Raw genomic sequence first — 23,539 nt, 5'->3', positions numbered from 1 at the left:
GAAAAGTTATGACATAAAATGAATAAGAATTTCTATGTTACTAATCGTTTAAGCAACATAGGGACATTGATCATTTAAAGGGGTGGTATACGCCCTTTTCACAAGATGTAAAATAAGTCGTTGATGTCCCCAGAGTGTGTATGTGAAGTTTTAGCTCAAAATACCCTACAGATATTTTTATATAGCATGTTACAATTTTCCCTTTTTGAGGGTGAGCAAAAACGCACCGTTTTGTGTCTGTTCCTTTAAATGCAAATGAGCTGCTGCTCCCAGCACAGAGGGCGGAGCTACAACAGCTTGCACTCACACAGACATACACTGAAAATTTCAAAAACTTTTAGCCTTTTATGTTCAAACCGGATTCAGACAATGATGGAGAGACATGAAGTGACAACATGTAGAAGCAACAGGACGTTTCTGAATGGTTAGTTGATGAATTTATGTAGCTTATGTGTAGTTATCTTCTAGTCATTGATTAGCATATTCTGTGTTGATAATCTATAAATCGTGTTCCGGGGGCGGGGTTTATGTAAATTTTAGGGTTGGTGATGTCACTAACCTGGGAGGAATGTCCTGTAGTCCCTACCAGCCGTTTATTGTAGTCCTTAAAAAGCAATTTCTTTAAAAGCAAAATATCTTCCTCTGCTTTGAACTTTGAGCGTTGTAACTTTGCAGATGTTGTTTATGCTTAAACAGCAACTTTACTCACTAACTAAAATTAAAAAAGTGAAATCATAATCAACCACCCCTTTAAAAAACTGCAGAAAGGGGCCAAAAGAAGATATTCTGAAATTCATACTTTTTTCGGTTGCACTTTATTTTTACAGTATGCACACTTAAGTGCACTTACCTAAGAAACTACAGATTAATATAAGGTAACCAACTACATTGGTAATAACTATAATACGTACATAGTATGTACATAGGGAATAGTACAGTAAAATAAAGTAATACCATTTTTTCAATACAATTTTAATCAAATTGTTATGCTGCTTTCAAATTATAAAAATGCTAGGTTACACTTAAGTGCAATGTAACTACATCACCTTAAATTAAGTACTACTGAGTAATATAAATTAACCACATTTACTTACTACAGAGTTACGGTTAGGGTTAGTTACGTAATTATGCATAATTTACTGTTATTACTATAGTAAGTACATGTAGGAACGTGTAACTACGTCACCTTAAAATCAAGTTACCAAATGCTGAATTAAAGCAATTTCAGTACTAGTTGTCTCAGACTTGTATCCATTTACTATCAATTTAATTCTCAAATACACTCTGTTCCCAACTTTCCATTCTTCTCCATATTTGACAGAACATATTTGACACTCTTTCATTGAAACCCACATAGTATCTCCATTTATTGTGGTCATTTTTAAGTAAAAGTAAGAATAACAGACACTTAAGGCAATTTTATGCAAAAAGCTCTGCAGATTTCCATGTTACAATACAAAAAAAAAAAAAAAAAAAAAAGTTCTGGGGAAATTGCCGCACTTACGAACATCACACAGCACTTGTGTCATTTTTGGGATGAGGAGAACATTTTTGAGAAAATTATGAACTCTAACAGTCCTCAGGATAAATGTGATGCTGAACGCTACCCACAAACTTGTCATGAATTATTCAAAACCATCTGCTACCGAACTGGAGCCGAAAAAGGATCGAGGGATATTTTGGGTTTCAGTGCATCTGTGCGTGCACTAGCGTCTAATTCCCTTTCCTTCAAGATCCTTCTGCATGAATGTACTGTAGCATTACCTCTCCAAAAGGAAAGGAATGAAGGAATGTAGAGCTCTCGGAAGGTTAGCAGCGAGTAGTGAGCTCAAATCAACAGGAGAAAGGCTAAAAATATTAAAACCCTATGACGATAAATGTTTTAGCACATGTACTTGTATAAGGACTAGGCATACCAAACCAAAACAAACCATAATTTCAATCAACCATTGTGTTCCAGTAGTTGACATAAGAACAAAAAAAAAAAAAAAAGTAAAAAATTATTAATTGAATATTTTGTAACTGAGTAATTTACTGCCAAATAAATATTAATTACATTTCATGTATATGCACCAGTATAACAGTACATACACAATTCGGAACAATATAATATTTACCAACATAAGGTTTTACTTAAACGTTTTAATATATGAAAAATGCAAGGAATTTGAGTGATGAAGGAAACTTGAACTAAAAGTTTTGGGTCGTTGAAACTCACCAATGCTGCATTGATTTGGTCAAAAATACAGCAAAATCTGTAATATTGTGAAATATTATTATTAATAATAATAACTGATTTACATTTGAATATATGTTAAAATGTAATTTATTCCTGTGTGAAGCAAATTTTTCAGCAACCATTTCTCCAGTAAAAAGTTCAGCATTTATCAATTTAACATTTAGCATTTAACTAAATAAATGTCTTTACGGTCACTTTTGCACTTTTGATGTCTTTGTCCTTGCTGAATAAAAGTAATTTCTTAAAAAAAAAAATCTTAACCTTAATCTGTTGGTAGCGTAGATATTAAAAGAAATATTGAAAATAAATCAAATCAAAATAACACTCAACAATATTCATTGGCATCAGTCAATCAACATTTGAATCTGTCTATAAGATCCATCTACATAAGTGTAAAACAGAGACCACCCAATAGCAAACGCTTTGCTGGATAATAACTGAGAATGAAACTATGATCTGGAAAGAAAACAAGACAAAAAGGAAAGCTAACAGGGAAAAAAAAAGTCACTGAGTTTGAATTAAATAAATTCGCCCTCATTTGTTTGAGACAAGGACAACTCTTAAACTTCACAAATCCAGGCCTTGGCTTTAGTTAAATTAAAGAGCCCAGAGAGACCTGTGGCTAGATCTCCTCTAATAAAATTTGGGTGTTAAATAAACTGCGCTAGCGCCTCAAAGGACCTGTAGAGCCCTAACTAGCGCTGGCCAGGCTTCAGTCACAACCCGGCCTGTCTTTGTGTTTATGTTTGAAGCAGGAGAGTTGCCTTCATGACGATTTATTGACGCAAGATCCCCACAGTTCAGACTGCCAGCAATTAATCATGGGGCTTGTTCAGGCCTGTGAGAGCGATCTCCCCACAACCTGAGCCAGGAGACTAACCTACTTGTGAGATCGGCACAGCGCTTGATCACTGGAACAAAACTACCACCCAAAATGTGTTACCAGCAAAGAATATATGATCTGCCATCCTTCAACACCAATCAACAGTTCCTCTTGCTGGAAAATAATTGAGCTTCATGACAGAAATGATGTTTACACAACTTACATGTTTCTCCATGAGCATGTGACATGGCAAACGTTCACGTTTCTGAGGAAAAGGGCCCTGAGAAACCGGATAAAAATAGGTTTCGTGATGAAAGACCACTCCTATATCATTTACTTTTCTATCAACAGAGGTTCCCAGAGCATGGGATCCCTTCATGAGAAGTGAGGATGTAACGTACAAACAAGCTTCACACGACATGCAATTCATAAACAGAGAAGATTAAGATTTAAGATCTGAAGAGGGAAAAAAATCTCTGCAAACCTCAAGGTATGACGCAAAACAACAACTGAACAAACATGAAAAATGAAAACAACTTACATAATACAGTTGCTATGATCTATATTACAATTGCACAACCACACTTGAGATGCACTCTAGAGACAGACAGATATATGGGACAATATTGTGTATGTCTCATATACCATGATTATGTGCAGGTCTATTTCAGTATTATATCCACCATTCCGCTTTTGTCTTTTGTTCTTTGATTAACATGGCAGACAGCAGCCTAATATTCCTGCCGTCACTTTAAGAGTTTATGCACGGATTCACTATACTGTTACACAACATGTGTTATCTTTCTCAACTATTTACGTTCCAGACCTCAATGTGTTTAACTGAATACTCATTTTGGTACTTGCGACTCACAAGCTGTTTGAAAGGCGGCTTTATGTGCGCGTCAATTATAAAGATCAGTGGCGCGCACGCTTTTGGTGTGAACGCAAAACCTGTGGGAATTAGTAAAATGAATCACAATACAAGCACTATTTAACTGGAGCGAATGAGACGAGTGAGTGAGAGGAAGCGGGTGTGTGTCATTTCACTTCATCGCCGGAGAGAAGAGACTGAGTGAGAACATGCAGCTGACGTTATTGCCTGTGCAATATTCCTAATGTAATATTGGCTGATTCATCTCTAAAACACACACACACACAATGCAATATCACTGTTTAAACAGAACCAATAGCCAGAACTACATATTTGCTACCTTTAACAACACTCAAATGACCTCACATGATCATGGCCTTTTGGCAATATGGCAATTTTCTCTTACTCCCAACAACTTAACCAGCATTAAATGTGGCAGAGAAACAAAACTCCTAGCACAAGGTTATTTAATGAATGGACAAACTGACTGGAACTCATAGAGAGACATAGTTTGGGTTTTATGAGGGGAAGGAAAAATTCTCTGAAAAACCTGCCCTCTGAATGCCGAGAAGGAAATAATTACACATAATGAGGCACAAAAAGCACTCAAATATCATGATTAAACTCTGCAAAACAAGATAGTTCCAACACAAATTGGTTTAATAGTTCAAAACAATGACCGCGGGACTAGAACAAATGAAGCCACCCAACAAAATGTCAGCTCAAAATAATAATAATAATAAATAAAAAAAGCATAGCAACAACCAAAGTAAGTTTACCCACTATTTTTGTATTGCACATAATGTGGTAATGCGTGTAGGCCTACTAAATAAAAACATATAACAAGCATTCCATCAGGCCAGTGGAATTCAAAATAATAGAAATTATTGATGGCAAAAAAAAAAAAATTCAAGGAAAACATGAATCTATCACTGCACCGTGTATTCACATTTTACAAAAAACACATTATGATTCACATTTCAACCATGTAAATCTGTCCGCCCCTCGTAAACATCAGGACATATTTTCCACATTCTCATTTTAAATCTCAAACTTGCAAGCAAGCAAGAAAGCAAAGACTGATACAAGAAAGAAAGAAAAAGTCAGTGACGCAAGTTTACAGGCACATATTTACGTCAATCCAAATCAAATCAATTCAATCCAACTGCAGATTCCAAACGTTTATAAACTACTGTTCAATAGTTCAGGGTCAATAACTTATTTTTAAATTAATACTTGTATTTAACAAGGACACTAATCGAAAAAGACAATTATAATATTACTTATAAACAAATGTCGTTATTTTGAACTTTCAATTAATCAAAATTCTATTCATCTAATCTATTCTATATGAATCATCAAAAATTCTATTCATAAACTTTTGAACAGTAGAGCATGTAAAAAAAGACTTTTTTTTTTTAAGCATTCTGAAAAAAAAAAAAACATCTGTTAGCATTACAAATTACCAGAGTGAAAGCTTGTGAATCCTATCAGAGAAAGTGACCGATTCTGTTCACTTAAAAAGATGATTTGCTGTAATTGTTATTTTCATCTTTCTAACATTTCTAAAATATACAAAAAAAAAAACAGAGAAAAACATAGAAAAGTCTCAGGATAAGACATGATTTATAGTTTTGAAATGAAATTGGAATTGTTTTCCAATTTGATACTTTAACCAACAATTTAGGTAGAATCAGATTATTCAAGGATTATTAAAACGCGCCAATCACACTGTACAGCACTAGGTTCTTTCATGCGAGGGGATTATGGGTTAAGACTTCTCAAGAGCTATTCTTAGACTCGATGGTGGCAGTACTACGGCATAAACAGAGATTGACTGAGGAGCAGGCAGGTTTGCAGCTGCACGGCCCGACTAAAAACAGTGACAGACTGCGATTACGAGTCTGCTGTAGGGGAGTTTGGTGTACTGGCGTCTGCATCTGGATCAAGTTGCGTACCCCATCCGCCTACCCTGGGGCAAACACACCATTAGTGCCAGTTGTGTGGAGCAGTAAAGCCTGTAGACTAGCAGCCATGATGTAAGCCTGCTGGGCTAAACTGGGCAGTTCATGCAACTGGGTACACAGAAAACAATGGGCTCCATCACCCAGTAACCCAGCAGAATGGAACCGCCTGATATTCCCAAAGGAAGTCTGGACTTTGATACGGCCAGATCAAAAACCTGTTTGCCAGTCCAGAAGCTCTGGAGAGAAATGAAAGTACATCAAGCTGTCCACCTTCAAATGCACAGAGATATCAGAGCCTCAGGCAAAAGCTTCTAAGGTACTGAAATAAATACAAGCCCAGAGCGCTAAAGCGATATTCATCGTTACTGGCAAATCAGCCATTGCTTTTCATGTGGCTCATGGGACGAGGGCAGCAAGCTGACAATCAAACAGCTGCTCTCCATGGCGCAAGTCCCGAGACTGAGCGCAAGCACTCGCAAATGCTTTCTGTACCACAAATAATAAGCTTTAAAAACATTTTTGCTTATAAAGTCCTAGACAGTAGTGTCTAAATACTTTCTCTGTACAGATGTGAAGGAGGGGTCTCGAGAAGAAAGTTCACATTGAGGCACGCTGGGTAATGTCAACAGATGCTGAAGGAATGTGATGTGGATGAAAATTCAGTGAAAGAGAGAGAGAGATCAGGGAATTACCTCCTCTGATGAGAAACAGCAGATTAGACTGATGCTGGCGATCCCCGGCTGAAAATGCTCTTTTGGACCAAAAGCGGATTAGTGGATGGGATGTGTGAGAGGTGACATCAGGCCTCCAAATCTCCAATCCATCTCAGAGAGAACAAAACTATTACATCAACCCTGGATTAGCGACACAGACCACCAACGAAGTCTTTAACCCTTTGAGAAGATCAGGAGTGAGATGATTGGCTAATGAGTGTTGTTTCTGTAATCTACTCATGTGGAGCAAAACACTGCACTCAACACCATTACATGAAACAATATTCAGATGAACACCTCTCAATATTGCATGTAAATATTTGAATATACTCATACATAAACTACTGCTGTTCAAAGATTTTAGGGTGTGCTCATACTTGTAGTTCGGTTCTCTTGGTTCTTTTGGTCCAGACCAAGAAAGAAAATCATACATTTAGTCCTGGTTCGCTTAGAGTTCACACTGTAATTTCTAACAGTGATAAAATGTGTAAAGGAGTCAAAACAGCAGCAGGAATCCCTCCATCACACACGCAAAACAAAGATCTGCTGTGAGGAGACGTGGTTCTGATGCCTGTGATGGGCAACATAGTGACGGGGATGAAAAAAAAAAAAAAAAGAGTACCCTTTTTAGGGTCGCATCTCGTGAGATCATGTCCCGTTTTTGGTTCGTTTACATGTCTTTGGTCCGTGTTGCGTTCATATTTCAGTCGAACTGCACCGGAGTTCGTTTGGAAGCAGACCGAGACCCACATTTTCAGCGGTCTTGGTCCGCTTGTTTGGTGCGCACAAGGGTTCGGATGGATGGCAGCGTTCACACTTATTCAAATAAACCGCACTGAAAACAGAGCAAACGCACCAGAATTCATTTTAATCAAACCAAACCTGACAAGTGTTTACACACCCTTAAAGAAGTCTCTTATGCTCATCAATGCTGCATTTATTTGATAAAAAAAAAAAAACGTAAAACAGTAATATTGTGAAATATTGTTACAAATCCAAATATCTGTTTTCTATTTTAATATATTGTAAAATGTAATTTATTCCTGTGATGCCAAGCTGAATTTTCAGCATCATTACTCCAGTCTTCAGTGTCACATTCAGAAATCATTCTAAGATGCAGATTTTGGTGCTGAAGAAACATTTCTTATTATCATCAATGTTGAAAACATTTGATAAGAATGACCGATATTTTTCAGTATTATCATCCATTAATGAATGTAGCCAGAAACAATAAGCACAGTGATTTTACCACAGTTAAGGCAGGGTTAGGCTAAGAACACCACAATCTCATTAGCAAAATATTGGCGAAATTTTGCATGCAAAAAGGTTGATTATCAATTGTCAATAGTGTATCAAACAGAAGTCACTAACCAAGCTGCTTTCTGTTGTCCGCAAGATTAACTTGAACCAGTTGAGCCTGAAATCTGCGAGCTGAAATCTTTCACAATTCACAATTCAGAAAAATTCACAATCACGAAGATTCCTATTGAACTGCCTGGATTTCAACCACATCATTAATTGTTGCATAATCCCTGTAACTGACCTCTCATTGCTTAACTAACCCAATGGCTCAGAATGAAGCAGCACAACTACCGAGTGCTCATCTGCCTAGCGGAAGATTCAGTGAAAAGAAACCATCTGAAACTCTCTGACCTTTTCCTCTGCGAACACAAAAAGGAAAATATAAGCAGAAAGAGAGAAGAGGAAAGATAAAGGAAGAGAAGGAGCCAGGGAGAAACAGCACAGCTTAAAAATTTTCCAAGAATAATCAAACTCCTCCTCGAGCTGACAGTTGGACAAGGCGGCCTTGGCAAAGTCGAGGGGACAGATATTTGAGTGCGAATCAAAAAGCTGCTCAAAAGCCTTTTCTGGCATCTCAAGGCCAATCACGTGCTATTCCTGTAGCTGAGAAACACTATCCTCTTCTACAGAGAAAAAACGGGTTTGTAATGGCACATATCTGGATCACAAAAGGTTTATTTACAGACAGACGTAACTGAAACCCGATCGGAGCTGATTCCATAGTGTTTATCTTGTTCTGAGAGGGGTAACCTAAGATGAAAAGCACTGAAGGGCCACAAAGAGCTCTTACCTGGGCGGCTGTGGGAACTCATTGTGGCTGCGACGGCTCTTTCTGAAGTGATTGGGTTGATAATAAGAGGAGTGTGTCCTGGCAAATGAGGATGTGAGAAACACCTCACAGCTCCTCTGGGACTCGTTGGCTGCTCACCATCCACGGTTGAATGGAAAGACGAGTCAAAAGAGATGCGGGACAGGAAAGAAAGGACAATCTCAGAAACTCATAGCGCCCCCTCTGGACGTAATCCAGCTCTGCGTGTTGGTTCCTCTTCGCTAGGCTTGAACTGTCAAAAGAGCAAAAAACAGAAATTATGTAATGGCCGTGTTTTATTACCTAATGAGCTGCTTTGCTGTCTGCTGCCTATATTGAACTGAAATATAACCAAGACAGTGATTTGCAACGCTCTACATACAATTAGCACAACATATGAAAAACACCTTACCTTCAGTATAACACATGCAATGTTAATTCAGCTTTTGGTCAACGGGAACGCCTTATAATGTTCCCTATGTAGGCAGCACACTAGGTTTTGTAACAGAGCCAGAGATGAAGTGCACGTCACTCAAGTGGGCTTTTCCTCTACAGTGTAAATGCATGACAAAGGCCAGAGCAGAAGGACGCCGTGACACATTTTTGACACGCGGCGGGGCGGGTGTAAACCACCCTTTACCAATCTGCCACGCTGACACATTCCCTCCCAGCCTTCCATATTTGCTGTCACAAAGCTTAACAGAACTGACAATAACAATCACATGTCAAGCAGACATAACGCAGCTCGCCCCACAATAAGAGTGTGTACATTTCTCCTTATGTCCACCTGGAACAAAGGAACCTGTCTGTCAGCATAACAACAGTATCTGGAGCAGTCTAGCACACAGCAGGACTTCACAGTTTAGCCATGTTATGTAACCATAAACATCAGCTGTTCCAAGAGGAATGAGGCCTAGAGTAAAGGAAAAATCACTCAGTCTGTGAGGGTAGGCTTACCCGAATACCATGTTTCTGGCAAGTAGGGCTGGGGAAAGCTAATAGGGATGGGAATCTGAGAGAATTTCTGATTTCAGGACCTTAACTATTCAAAACAGTTTTTTTGCGAGTTTTGAGAAAGAAAACCACATAACACAATAATAGGTCACAACGATAGAATTAAAATAATAATACAAATGCCTTAAGTACACAATGCAACAACAGTTTTCTGGTTCATATTGAGCTGAATGGGATAAATATATTGACTCATTTTAATGAAACTGCTGCGTCCGAAATCAAATACTTCCCAATTATATAGTTTGCGAAAAACAGTACGTAGACAGAGTAGTATGTCCTATTACAGTAGGACAAAAACAGTTACTAAATTACTAAACCAGTAGGCAGAAGGACCCGGATGACCTACTTCTTCTGGCGAGATTCTGAAGTGCACATTCAATGGACACTACTATCCCATGAGGCCACGGGAGAGGATTAATAAATCGAGGTGAAGTGACACAACTGACCCTGGTAGGTCACATGATAATGACAACATGGCAGATGTCAGATGAATTTCATTCATACTACGCAAATTCATATATAAACATATATTTAATGGCCGCGAAGTAAGTTCAATTTTCAAATGTAGTACCTATTCAGACAGAATGCACCGTGTGAGTGAATTCAAGGCTGATTCATGAGTCTTTTTAACAGATTAACTCAAATAACCAGTTCCTAAGAGTAATCCCTTTTTGAAACAGAATGCAATAGTCATGATTCTACATAAATTGAACTCTAGGATATGCACACATAAATATAAAAAAGTATCAATACAAGTATCTACAGTATCAATGCAATATTGTGAGTAAAATTTTTTTTTTTTTTTTACCTAAATCGATGCATCGATGTGCAACAAACCTTTAGGTTAAAGAAGTAGGGTTTGTAAAAAATGTAAAAGTAAAATGTTAACAGCCACACGGGAATTTATAATGACACTGGTATTACCGGAGTTGTCAAACGTCAATTAACCGGTGGGAAAATGTCCTGTTTTAAATCCCTAGTTTAATCAAAATTACATTTTTATTAAAGATTATAAAGACAAACAATATTCCCTTTAGAATAGCAAGCATTGGAGAAATAGGACCAAGAACGTATATTACTACATTAATTTATAAATTAATAATAAAATTGTAATTATAAAACGGATAGTTCCCGTCCTTGATTCTGATTGGTTGAGCCGCGTTCGAAGTCGTTGTGAATTACACAAACACACACCTGTGACCGCATTACATCAGTATTACTGCGCAACTGCCGTTTGTGATTCTTTGTTGCTGCATGTGTTGCTTAGCAACCTCTTCGGAACTACATTGCTTGGCGGAGGAATAAATGTGTTATATAATGTTATATTTTTTGTTGCTGGTGTTTATTTTATGAATAAAATAAATATTAAAATTAATATTTTGATGGAGTAACCGTTTTATAAAAGCAAAAAGCCCCTTGAAGCCGTGTTTTACAGTGGATTTAAAACAGTTGTTAGGCACGACGCGGAGCGGAGCCCCTTAGCTGTTCTAAATCTTTGCGGGGCTTATTGCTTTATTTATAGTGACCCATAAGAATACAATTAAGCATAAGATTCATATGTCAGCAAATGTCTCATCATAAATTATGAAAATGTATCCTACAGCACGAATAATTGGGATACGCACAGGTTTTACGATAGTGCTGTTCTAAATTCTGTCAAACCCATCTGAAAAACCTGCTGAGACGAGGGAAACATCACACAGGGCATCATGCCTGCTTTTAAACGAGACCACTCCAAACCACACATCTATGCCCTCAAAAATCCCAAACTGCAAGTACTCGATCCCAATTAAGCGTGCCAAGAAAATGTGATTTAATCTTTGCAACTCCCAAAGCTGACGTGAAGTTTTCCGCACACACCAGGAAAAGGTGTTGCATCACAGGCCACCAGAATTAAGTCAAGCATGTACTCTATAAATCCGTTTGTTTTAGAGAAGCACGTCTCCGCAGAACCACACACAATCTTTACGGGACATCTGATTTTCCAGCTTTCCTCTCAAAGTAACTATGGCTTCTCACTGGTGCCAGGTGGCGTGGATTACATGTACTGGAGGGAGTTTAGTTCTAGTTCCTCCGGCAGGCTTTTGCACTTGCTGTCATCACATGGCGCCCTTCCCGCCCCGTGAGCGCAATAAACAGAGCGAAAGTGGACGTGCACGGACACAGTGGGTAAGGATCTCGAGTAACTGTGAGAAAGCAAGGGCAGAGACTCAAGCCACAATGACATATTTGTGCAAAGAATTTTAGGTAAAGTGTGCAACTGAAGAAACAGCTATTTATAATACTTTTATCAATCCTTGGTTGAATTCTAATGTAGAATGCGGTCTGTTATATCTTGATAACAGACCGCTGCAACATATAACACACCGTTGCCATGAAAAACAGAGCGTTGCTATGGACGCAGGATTCTAACCGTATAGACGGAACGGACTATTTTCTTTAGCGGAAGCAATACAAGCGTTTTTAAATCAATAAACTCCTTTTTAAATCAATATTTTGAGTCAAATAATTTATTTGGTAGGTAGCCATGCAATAAGCGGGATAATGTAGAGCGAGGCGGTTGTTATAGCGAATACAACCCCGACAGGCCGATCAGGACCCCGACGCGAAGCGGAGGGATACATTATCCCTTACATATATGAAGGAGGATGTAACCATTTTGGTTGTGATTATGATTCCATTTAAGGATTCAGGTTCCTTAATGATTTTTTTTTTTAAATGCAATTTCTTTTATATTGTTTTGTAACATAATTTATGTGTCCGCAGTGTGTGTACACAAACCCCCTATTGTGGTAAAAATCCACTCACTCCATTTGTTATTTTACACATAAATCTGAAACATTGTTTCAAAACTTGCCGTTCAGGAATGTGATCCAATGTGACATCACATTTGACAGGCCCCGCCCATGACTGGCACAGAATCTGCCCTATTATCTTAGCTCTTCCCCTGAATGAGCTGTACACAATCCACCATGTTTATGCCCTCGCCTGAGCATTTAACAGCAGCATTCAAGTAAGAAATGTATTCTTTTTAAAGCTACTAAAGTTATTCAATCAAGTGCCGTGAGTGATTTTCTGTTTTTCTTTAGTTGTTCGATTCATATTAAGAGCAGAGCAGTAGGTACTGTATATTACACTGCTGTCACTTTAACACACAGATCTAATATACACATGTAATTTTTTTCACTGCTGTTTACGTTCACATACATAACCGACTGTGTTTGTGAACTTGTGTGTTTGTAATAAGATGTAAAAGAGAAATGTCTGTGCGCGTGCTTCGGATGTGTGCGTGAAGAAAACCATATAAGAATTATAAACTGATATGGCTTCAAAATGCATGCAAATAAAAAACTTTCATGATGATGAAGAAATGCAATGTCATGTGACCCTGGCCATGGATAGCGATGATAATCAAAAACAAACAAATGTTTTGTTCGTTTTTTGGCAGAGTATTCAAGGCACAAGCTGTACAGGCTCCGCCCTCTTCTGAAAAGCAGGGTCAGCTCATTTGCATTTAAAGATACACGCACGAAAACAGCATGTTGATCCTTTAACTCAAAAATGGGCATTTTCAACATGGTGTAATAAATGATCTGTGGGGTATTTTGAGCTGAAACTTCACAGACACATTCTGGGAGCACTTGAGATTGCATCTTGTAAAAAGGGCATAATAGGTCCCCTTTAATGGGTATAGCTACAGTAAATGTCTTCAGCTAGTCAGCTTGAGATCCTTTCCATCTAAACTGGTTATATCTCTTAAAACTAGTAGTGAATGTTTTTACGAGCAGTAGGATAACCATAACCATATTAATCCGCAAAGCCAAAAGATACATAGTATACCTTTAATGTGAACAAATACCTATTTGCGACCAAATGATTCTTTTGAACTGGTTCTGTTAATGGATCTCATTGAATTATTCAAAGAGGTTCTTGACTTATTCATCAAACCACAAGTAACAAACCACAGTAAGTATGAATATGAACAAATTTGACCAACGCATTATTTTTGACAAACAAATTATTTTTCATTCATTAAAAAGAACCATTTCAAAAGAGTTACTGCCCCTTTAAATTCAGTGAATGAACAATTTTACTGAACAGTGCTTGAACAGTGGAAAACAGAAGTTCCACAAAAATTACACACTTCACCTTTAAGAGCTGCCAAAGAAACCCACTTCTCTAACATCATTTGCAGTTCTGTCCGTCTACATGAGGCGTAATGTTTTCCTGAGAGTGTTTAATGGAGTGAGCTTCCTCCCTGACCCGAACTGAACACTAAAGCTCAGTCACTTACTCCCTCACGGCTCAGAGATTGCTGACCGACTACATTCGTCCCAAACCACAAATGGCCCCAGCAGCAAGACCAGAGTGACCGTGAGAACCGCAGTGACGCAGGGTTGACTTGAGGGAAACCCCTGATATAAAAGTCAAAGTGGCATTTGAAGAGCCGCAAGGAAGGAGACGTTTCCCCCCGGAGTACCGCTGCTATTCTCAGCTCAGACCTATTTTAGTAAAGGGGTTTTTCTCTTGAATTGACATTGCCCCATAAAACTGTCAAAACATGTTAACTGCATGCAAGTGTTGATCTTTTCAAGCGGCTGGTTTTCATGCTCACTGGCCATCACACACTATGTCTGTTATTTCAGTCATGTTGCTCACGTACCAAATCATTGTCATTCCTACTTCTCAAGTGTCAGTGGCGTCTTCTAACACAGGATGAAAAAACATCTTCTGATAAATGATAAGATAATGCACACAGACAGATATGTTTCATTTAAATCCATTGTGTAAGACGGGTTTCTGACGCATGAAAGTGCACTAGACTTGGCTCGATACCAAAATGTTGGCTTCGGAATGATTAGGAAATATATATATATATAAATATTTTGTTGTCAAATAATTATAATAAATATATAAAATAAATATAGATAAAATAATATAATATAATATATATATATATATATATATATATATATATATATATATATATATATATATATATATATATATATATATATATATATATATATATATATATATATATATATATATATATATATATATATATATATAAAATATCATTCTTTCTACAATAGTTATTCACAAAATTTATGCCAATTGCCAGGAAAATAATTTTCAGTTATAAAAAATATAAACACTATATATAGAGTGATAAATATAAAAAACAAATATAAATATTACAGTATCCTTCTTTCTACAGTATTGTAGGTTCTTTGTACAGTACTGAAGGTGGATAGTCAAGCCAGCCATAGCTTAAATTGTATTTAAAAATGTATTAATTAATAAAAAAATCATACGAAAAGTATGGTAATCGCCAAAGAAAGAAGAAAAAGTGTTCTTTTTCTGTTGTCAAATACTTTTTACATTTTTTCTTGGGATTTCGAGTGTTCTTTCAAATTCAGCAATTTCATGGCCTTCATATTTGCTGTTAATAAACTGACATATTACCATTAGGGTGCTCCAGCTCAACCATTCAAAAACACTTATTCCAGGTTTTCCAAGATTTTGGGAACCCTCCAATACATAACAACTAGACAAACGCATTAAGACATTTTTAAAAACTGGAATAGGAATGGTGGCCTAGTTTTACATAAAAGTGTGTCAAGGAAGCGGGGCCCAACGTTAACAGAATGCTTCAGGACAAAAATCAGCCAAAGTCGGTCAAGCGTCCACTGGCCCTGACTGCTCATGTCTGGGGGTGCGGGTTTATCCTGAGGGAAAGGGAAGAGACTCATAAACCCGCAGCGGCATTCAGTCTTACATCATCCCGTCTGGGACCAAACAAACCCAAACATGGCGGGCCGGTCAGCCGTCTAGAGTGACCATCACAGAGGAGCAGATCTGACACAGGCTGACAGGCCCGAACACCGAGCTCAGCAGGAAAACGACACTCAATCCAATATGACAGGATATCGCCCGTGTTGGTACAATACTCGCCGCTGCTCGCTCATGTACGCTACAGGACCCAACACTAGCAGGACAAATATAATACCAGTTCGCCATTACACTGCACTAGAAGAGCTAATGAATGCTTAAACGTTAAATGACTCTGATGCTTTTGATGAGAGTGACCATTTACTGTTTAACATGAATAAGTCTAAGCTGAGAATCATCAAAGAAAGCAATGCCATTGGGAAGTCAGTTGCGTCTCTTTTATCCCAATGTCTTTGCCTCAGCTAAAGCTCTGTGTGTCACATTCCATTAAAATTACAAAGTTGCACAACTTTTGAGGGAACCGTATTGCAAAGGAACTCCACATCTTACTTGCAGGCAGTGATTTTCAGCGTTTCTTTCCAGGACTGACGTGGTACCGTGTTCTGTGCCATTAAATTCACTCTCATGCCGCTATGGCCAAATGCTTTAAGGAATTCGCTCAACCACTGACGTCTTGTTTTGGCAGAGTAAAATAGTGCAAGGCATGTTAAAAAATGGGATGGTGAGCAACAGATTGCGTATGTTTTAACCAGTCATTTGATGCAGTAAGTGTTCATTAAAGGAATTAGTTCAGCTGAAAAATAAAATTCTGTCATTATTTACTCGCCCTCATGGCGTTCCAAATTCATAAGCTGTTTTTCTTTCTTTCTTTTTTTTTTTTGCACCGAACACAACAGAAGAACTTTTTTGAAGAATCTTAACGCAGCTTTTCCAGTAACTACAACTGTCATCATGGTTATTATCGTATCGTTAAGTAAAACTATTAAAAACTAAAAAAAAAAAAAACATATTAGATGAAAAACTGAACAAAAATGAGAAACGTTGCCTTTGGAAACTAACGGGAGTTTAAGTTGAAGCACGAACTGGAACTACATAAAAATTGAAAAACTGAACTAAAACAGATTTTTTTTTTTTTATTATTAAACCTAAATAGTAATATTGAAAAATAAAATAATAAAATTACAAAAGCAAATAATAAAATTCCTAAAAATAAAAGCTAATTCAAAATGTAAATAAAAAAACTATAATAATACTAAAACAACACGGGCTGTCATCAAGCTCCAAAGTGGACAAACACCATAGAAGTAGTTCAAATGACTATGTGCACTATAGTCCAAGTCTTATAAAATCATATAGGCCTAGTAATAATTTGAAGCCATTTTTCTAACCTGAATGAGATTTTCATTCATATGGCACATGAGCTTTATTCATTAATTTATGGTTCTTTAAAGAAATAGTTCCCATTCGTTCAACATTGACTCACACTCATGACGCATCTATCTGCATTTGAAGAATGTTTAGGAATCAAAATTCAAACTGACTTAAACTGCATGGGGGGGGGGGGCACACGCAAGACATTTGGCATCAAAATATCTTCATCATGTTCCATGGAAGGAATGAAATGAGTGTGAGTAAATGATGACAGTTTCATTTTTGGGTGAACTATCTCTCTAACAGTGTTTATTAATCTGTCTATTTTGGAGCATGACACAAATGAACTCTATGAAGTGTTGAGATTAAAAACTTCACCTGAAAAAACAACAGCATACAGGTTTGGAACAACATGAGGGTGAGTAAATACTGACAGAGTTTGCATTTTAGGGTCAACTATTCCTTAAATAGTCAGATGAGTATCAAGAATTCAACATCTCCATTTCCATACAGGCCTGAGTGTTTCCAGATAAACAGTGGACGAAACAACCATCACTGACTTTCCCTCGGCTGCTGCGTCCTCCGCTAGGACTGCAAGGGTCACAGTCAGGTGACGATGAGGTCACCACCTTGACCAACAAACACTTCGTTTTCATTAAACCCATCATACAAACAGACAAGCTTTTCATTATTGCAATCTTGGGTTTCGGACAAACACAGATTGCCAAATGAACTCTGCCAAATGAAGCCTCGCCAAGTTCTGCCAGAGCACAATGGAAACCCGAACGGGCGCTTAAACAAACCAAAAGTGACACGGACACCAAACGATTCCACACTGAGGCGACAGCACTCAAACCACGGAATCTAATACCCAAAAATGAAAAGTCTGTCATCATTTACTCATCCTCATGTCGTTCCAAATCTGGATGAATTTATTTCTTCTGTGGAGCACAAAGAATAGGCTATTTATTGTTCTTTAACTAAATTGTGATGGGTGCTGTAAGGCTCTAAAATTATAAAGCAACACCATGAATGATGATATCACATAAATAAATATCATACAGGGCTGCATGGTTTGGAGGGGAGTATGAAAATTGCGATTAAAATGCCTTTGCTTTGGCAAAAATAAAATAGATATACATCAATATGACTATAATAATAATAATAATAATAATATTGTTATTGTTATTAATAATATTTTTTACTAAACAAAATATTAAAATTAGAAATATTACAAAAGAGCATTTAAGAAAATTAAAATTTGTAATTGCAATTAAAATGTCTGTGCTGTGCTTGTTTGAACAATTTGGCCAAAAAATAAGAGATTATAAAGAAATAATAATAACAACAGTAATATTGTTATTATTATTAATAATTGTTTTACTAAACAACATTTTAATTTAAGAAATATTACAAAAAAAATAGTATTTTAGAAAATGTAAAAATTGTGATTAAAATGCCTTTGCTGTGCTTGTTTGTACAAATTGGCCAAAATGTTTAGATTATCAATCAATATAACTATAATAATAATATCATTATTATTAATAATAATACTTTTTATTTGATTTGATTGATTGACTGATTTATTGGTTATGTTAATTTTCTAAACAAAATTTTAATATATGATGAAATATTGATTTTAAAAAAAATTAATTGCGATTGCAATTAAAATGATTGTACAATTTTGCCAAAAATATGAATTATATATCAATATGACTATTATAATAATATTTTAACTAGTTAAAAATATATTAAAAAAAAAAAAAAAAAAAAGAGTATTTCCATTTTTAAGTATAACCGATAAGTTAAAATACTAATATATGTTTATTTCTTAAATTAGAAAAAAATGTATAATCGCTACTCATTAAAAGTTTGTTGCGTTCTCAAATGCACATTATAAGTGACCCAAACTGCAGAGTTCATGTGAGCCGAGCCGCTCTGAGACACTGAAAACACTGGATCATGAGCTGTTGGGTTTAAAAGAACACAGCTCCACGCTATATTTCATTAAATCAGTGATTATCATATTTGATAATCACACAAAGCAATATCGCAATTCTGATTTTATTCGATTAGTCGTGCAGCCCTAATATCAGACTGACTTACTTCTGAGGAACACAGAATGAGAAGTTTGAGTATAACATTTCTTTAGGATGAAAGTGAAACAAAAACTGTCAAGTTCCACTAAGGACAAAATAGCACTATAACAGAAGAAAAATAGCAACTTTTGCACTATATTCCAGTCTCATGGAGTCACATGAAAGCATTATGTGAGGAATGGACTGAATTTAAGTCAATATTCATTCAAATTCATCGTTCATTTTCACTGTGTGGAAAAGAGCAGCTTGCACATTCTGTGTAAATATCTTCTTTCGCATTTCATAAAAGCCACAGAGGTTTGGAAAAACATGAGGGTGAACATATAAAACGACAAAACATTCATTTTAGGAAGAAGCACCATCCTACAAGTATCCAGAGACTTAGCTTAGCAGACAACACAGGGCCCTCAGGGACATTAAGACAATCCTCTAAATAACACTGCTTGTGACAAACATCCAATTTTCCAGTTAGGGGACAACCTTTCCACGGATCGCCAGTCACACTTGTCATCTGTCCAGCCGCATTTCCCACCTACAGTTACGCCCCGTCTCCTGTTAACACTTTCCCTCGGAGCCAAACTCTCGCTCTCTTTCCTCTTCAGTCACAGATGCAGCAAACGGTGCAATCTGCCAATCTCCATGAGTCATCCAGCACTGTTAATTATGTACCCTAAGGAGTAGAATTGATTAGCGAGGGTCTCAAACTGATTTAAATTGTTATTTGAGACTATATAAAGCGTGGGCCTAAACATTGCCATTTAGTCACATTCACTAAGCGCTGTCGTTTTTCACAATCCTACTTTGCCAAGCCACACAGATTGGATCTGTGGAGAGAGAAGCACAGACAGGATAAATGATGCCGTGCATTCACTGACAATGTGTTTCAAGGGGAGAAACTTTTTCACTTTAGCTTTTAATGAGAGGTGCTGTATGATATGAATAATTATTCAGCCATAGATAAGTCACTACGGGTTGAGCAGAATGTCAATCATTACGGCAAGCCATACAGTTAAACTGTTAGCACATGAAAAGAGGTGCGAACTTAATGGCAAGTCATTCATGTCAACATAGGAGTCTTTTAGTTTATTTTTCCTCACCAAGCTTGCTTTTTTTTTTTTTTTTATAATACAGTAAAAACAGTAATATTTTGAAATATATACCGGTTTTAAATCTGAATATATTTTAAATAGTTTTTTTTCCTATGATGACAAAGCATCATTCCTCCAGAATGTCACATTATCCTTCAAAAATCGTTCATACTGATTTATTGCTCAAGAAACATGCCTTATTATTATCAACAGCTGTGCTGCATTTTCATCAGGATTCGTTTATAATTAGAAAGTTCAAAAGCAGCATTTATTTTAAATAGAATTATTTCTGTAGCATTGTAAAGGGCTTTACTGTCACTTTTGATTAAATTAATGATCCTTTGCTGAATAAAAGTATTAATTTCTTTAAAAAAAAATGCAATTTTTAAACTAGTGTAGGCCTATATGATCAACTTTACTCATGATAAGTGGATTAGCTGACCAGTGCATGAATTCAACTAGTTTAAAAGCATACAGGTTAATCTCACATTTCACCCAAAATCAAAACGAAGAAATTATATTTTGCATTAAGAAAAAAAAAATCTATCTTTTTAATCTATCAATTTGTACGACCATTATTTTTGTATGCTTTCTTTGTTTTCATAAATCCAACCATAAATTCTCAATACCATCATGCATCTGGATATTAAGCCAGTACAACGATTTTAAATTTGTGTTTACTTATTTTTGCATTACAGTAATGGAATGATATTTTTTGCCATGAGAGATGAGAGGACGATGGTATTTAATTGCCATGAAAATAATGAAAAACAGAAAATCTTAACGGGCTTTTTTTTAAGGCTTCAAGTGAAATATTGGCAAAAAAAAAAATTAATTTCAAGGAAAGAGCAAAAATATTCCAAAAACAGTTCAAGCGATATAAACCCACAAAAAATCACGTGCACATTATTTTTTTGTTTGTTTGTTTCCAGAAATCCAAAAGTGCACAACTAGGGTCAAGCAAAACTAGATTAACTCTCTGCTGCCAAGTTCTCAGAAGGCTGCTTTGACCTTCTTCCTGTGGGGCCTGGAATTTACAAGGTCTGAGCGCCGGTCCTTGAGAGCCGGAATGTGGAAAGACGAGCGAGTTTCCTACAGGCTGTGATTAAAGCCTGGATGTATATGCCTGTGCATGATGCCACATGTTAGAACTTCAACCACCAGCTACGTGTGACAGCAGCCCAGACCGACAGCGTGATATAACCAGCACCACCACCACCACCACCACCACCGGACAACACAGCCGGCATGACTCAGCTCAGAACATCAAAACAGCCCAGGGAACTCGTCAGCCCTCATGTTCTGTTTGGTCGTTTACGTCAAGACCGTTTTAAAAGCACAAAAACAAAAATTTCAACCTAACATAAATAATACACCCCAGCAACTTTTAATCTCCTGGCAATCTCTGATTGGTGCACAGGGAAACAGAACATTCCAGAAACGGCAATACTATTAAACGCATACTCATTTCTTAAAGTATCAATAATGTCTGCATAACCATATTAAAAGAATTCAATGGAAAAGTGAATGTTAATTTCAAAATTTATATTTTAGTTTTTTTTTTTTACAAATATAGAATTGAGGTTGCTGATCGGTACTAATCAGAAAAGCAACAAAAAAAAATCTAAAAAAGGAAATCTATGAATACTGAGTTGGAAAATAACATCTATTCACTTTAAAAACAATTTCACCCATTCATTCATGCTCCATAGAATGACTCTTAAAGGGATAGTTCAACCAAAAATGAAAATTCTGTCATCATTTACTCACTGTCATGTTTTTCCAAACCTGTATTTGTTTTAAAGAATTTTAAAGAATGTTGGTAACCAGACGTTCTTTAAAATATCTTATTTTTTGTTCAACAGAAGAAAGAAACTCATACCGGTTTGGAACAACATGAGAGTAAATGATAAAAGAATTAAAACATTTTTGGGTGAACTATCCCTTTAAGTGATGCATAACTGACACAAGAATAATCAGTTATGCATATGACGTCAGAACTTCCATTGACAGAAAGGAACACGCTGTTTATTGCTTGGAACTCCACGGGAAACATACTGTCTATCTATAATGTTTAACCAGGAGTTGAAACAATGTAGCATTTTTTTTTCTTTTTTTTTTTTTTTTTTAAATCAACCACTGGGGATTTGACTCATTCAAAGTGCACAAAACTACCAGGTCCTAAAATGTCTCTCATGAATATATGTGTAAAGAATGACAATGAAAAGCTGACGACTGTCATACTGATAATTGACCCTGTCAAGTAAAACTGTCAAAATGATGTCAAATCAAAACTGTCAAACCAAAGCACTGCTATAAAAACATGCAGACATATAGTCAACATAAGAGTACAATACAGCGCATATGAGATAGGCCTATATGTGTATACACTTTTAAACGTTTTCTGACAGACAAAATGTTCAAACCTTTCAAAAAAAATTCAAAATGAAAAGATCACACATTTTGTGGAACGGCCATTGTATAGTTGAGTAATAGGCTATGCCTTAGTTATAATTTAATATATCAGACTTTTTAAAAATCTGCCTTTATGATTCTCCTGCAGGTATGAAGTAAACGCATACACATAGAAAATGAAACGTGATACAACTACTCCGAGAGTTACGATTCAACACACACACACACGCACGCACGCACACACTGTTTTGATTGTTTCATCTGATCGCCCACAAGTTTCTTTCTCTTACTGAAATGATCGCTGCAATTAATGAGAAAATCACAGGGTAACGCATGCGAATCGTCGCTGCTCACCTCTCCGAAGCTCCGCCGCGATCGGACGCAACGCTCCGGACTTTATTCCCGTTGGAGAGCGCGCCAACGACGGATCCACTCACCGACGGGTTCCGCCATACTGGATTGTGTCGAGCGGATCACGTGCGTGTCGAGTCCCCGGCGCATGTCCTCCAGAGGCGGGCGCTCACAGGCAGTCGAGCCCGCGTCTTCGTGTTTCTCACATGGGATGAGAATTATTGACCGATTCCGATTCCTTATCAGTGCAGTGCCAATAACGATTCGTTTGATGAACACATATTTGAAATAAGAAATGAAGTTCTTGTATAGCCTACATATAATTTTGTAGCTATGTTATTGAAGCCTATCGTGATCATTACAGATTTCAACAGATCAGATGTAAAAAAATAAAATAAAATAATAATAATAATAATAAAATGAAATAGATTTAAAATAATATTTTCAACATTTAAGAGAATTTTTAAAGGCGATACAATCATTTGTCCCAGTGGCGGCTGGTGCAAAAAAAAAATTGGGGGGGGGGTGCAAACTGCAAATAAACTGAATTATTAATTCAGGACTGAATGTAGGCTAATTGTTAAATAACCATTTAACCGTGATCATGATGTATTTTGCATTACTGCTTAGATAAAAATGGGAAATTCTGCATTTAAAGCATGCCATAAGGTAGGGTTGGGCAATAGCTAATGGCCAAAAAAATCTGTATTTTTGGGCTAAAAGGCGATGTATGGTATAGGCT

The 23,539-nt window shown here is 36.7% G+C and overlaps 1 protein-coding gene across 2 annotated transcripts in view; it reads right to left on the bottom strand.

Moving 5' to 3' along the window:
• hdac4 (histone deacetylase 4) overlaps positions 1 to 23,012 on the bottom strand; it is a 195,460-nt gene extending 172,448 nt beyond the window's left edge. For both annotated transcript variants that reach the window (XM_081369248.1, XM_081369249.1), the window contains exons 1-2: positions 22,801 to 23,012; positions 8,706 to 8,976 (exon numbers count right to left, since the gene is read on the bottom strand). In XM_081369248.1, coding sequence (XP_081225374.1) covers positions 8,706 to 8,727 — 22 coding nt within the window. In that variant the 5' untranslated portion in view covers positions 8,728 to 8,976; positions 22,801 to 23,012. The remainder of the gene's footprint in view (positions 1 to 8,705; positions 8,977 to 22,800) is intronic.
• Positions 23,013 to 23,539: the final 527 nt, after the last annotated feature.

The sequence above is a fragment of the Scardinius erythrophthalmus genome (genome assembly GCF_964197995.2).
Source record: "Scardinius erythrophthalmus genome assembly, chromosome: 6".
Classification (NCBI taxonomy): Eukaryota; Metazoa; Chordata; class Actinopteri; order Cypriniformes; family Leuciscidae; genus Scardinius; species Scardinius erythrophthalmus.
This window is presented reverse-complemented; position numbering and strand designations above follow the sequence as displayed.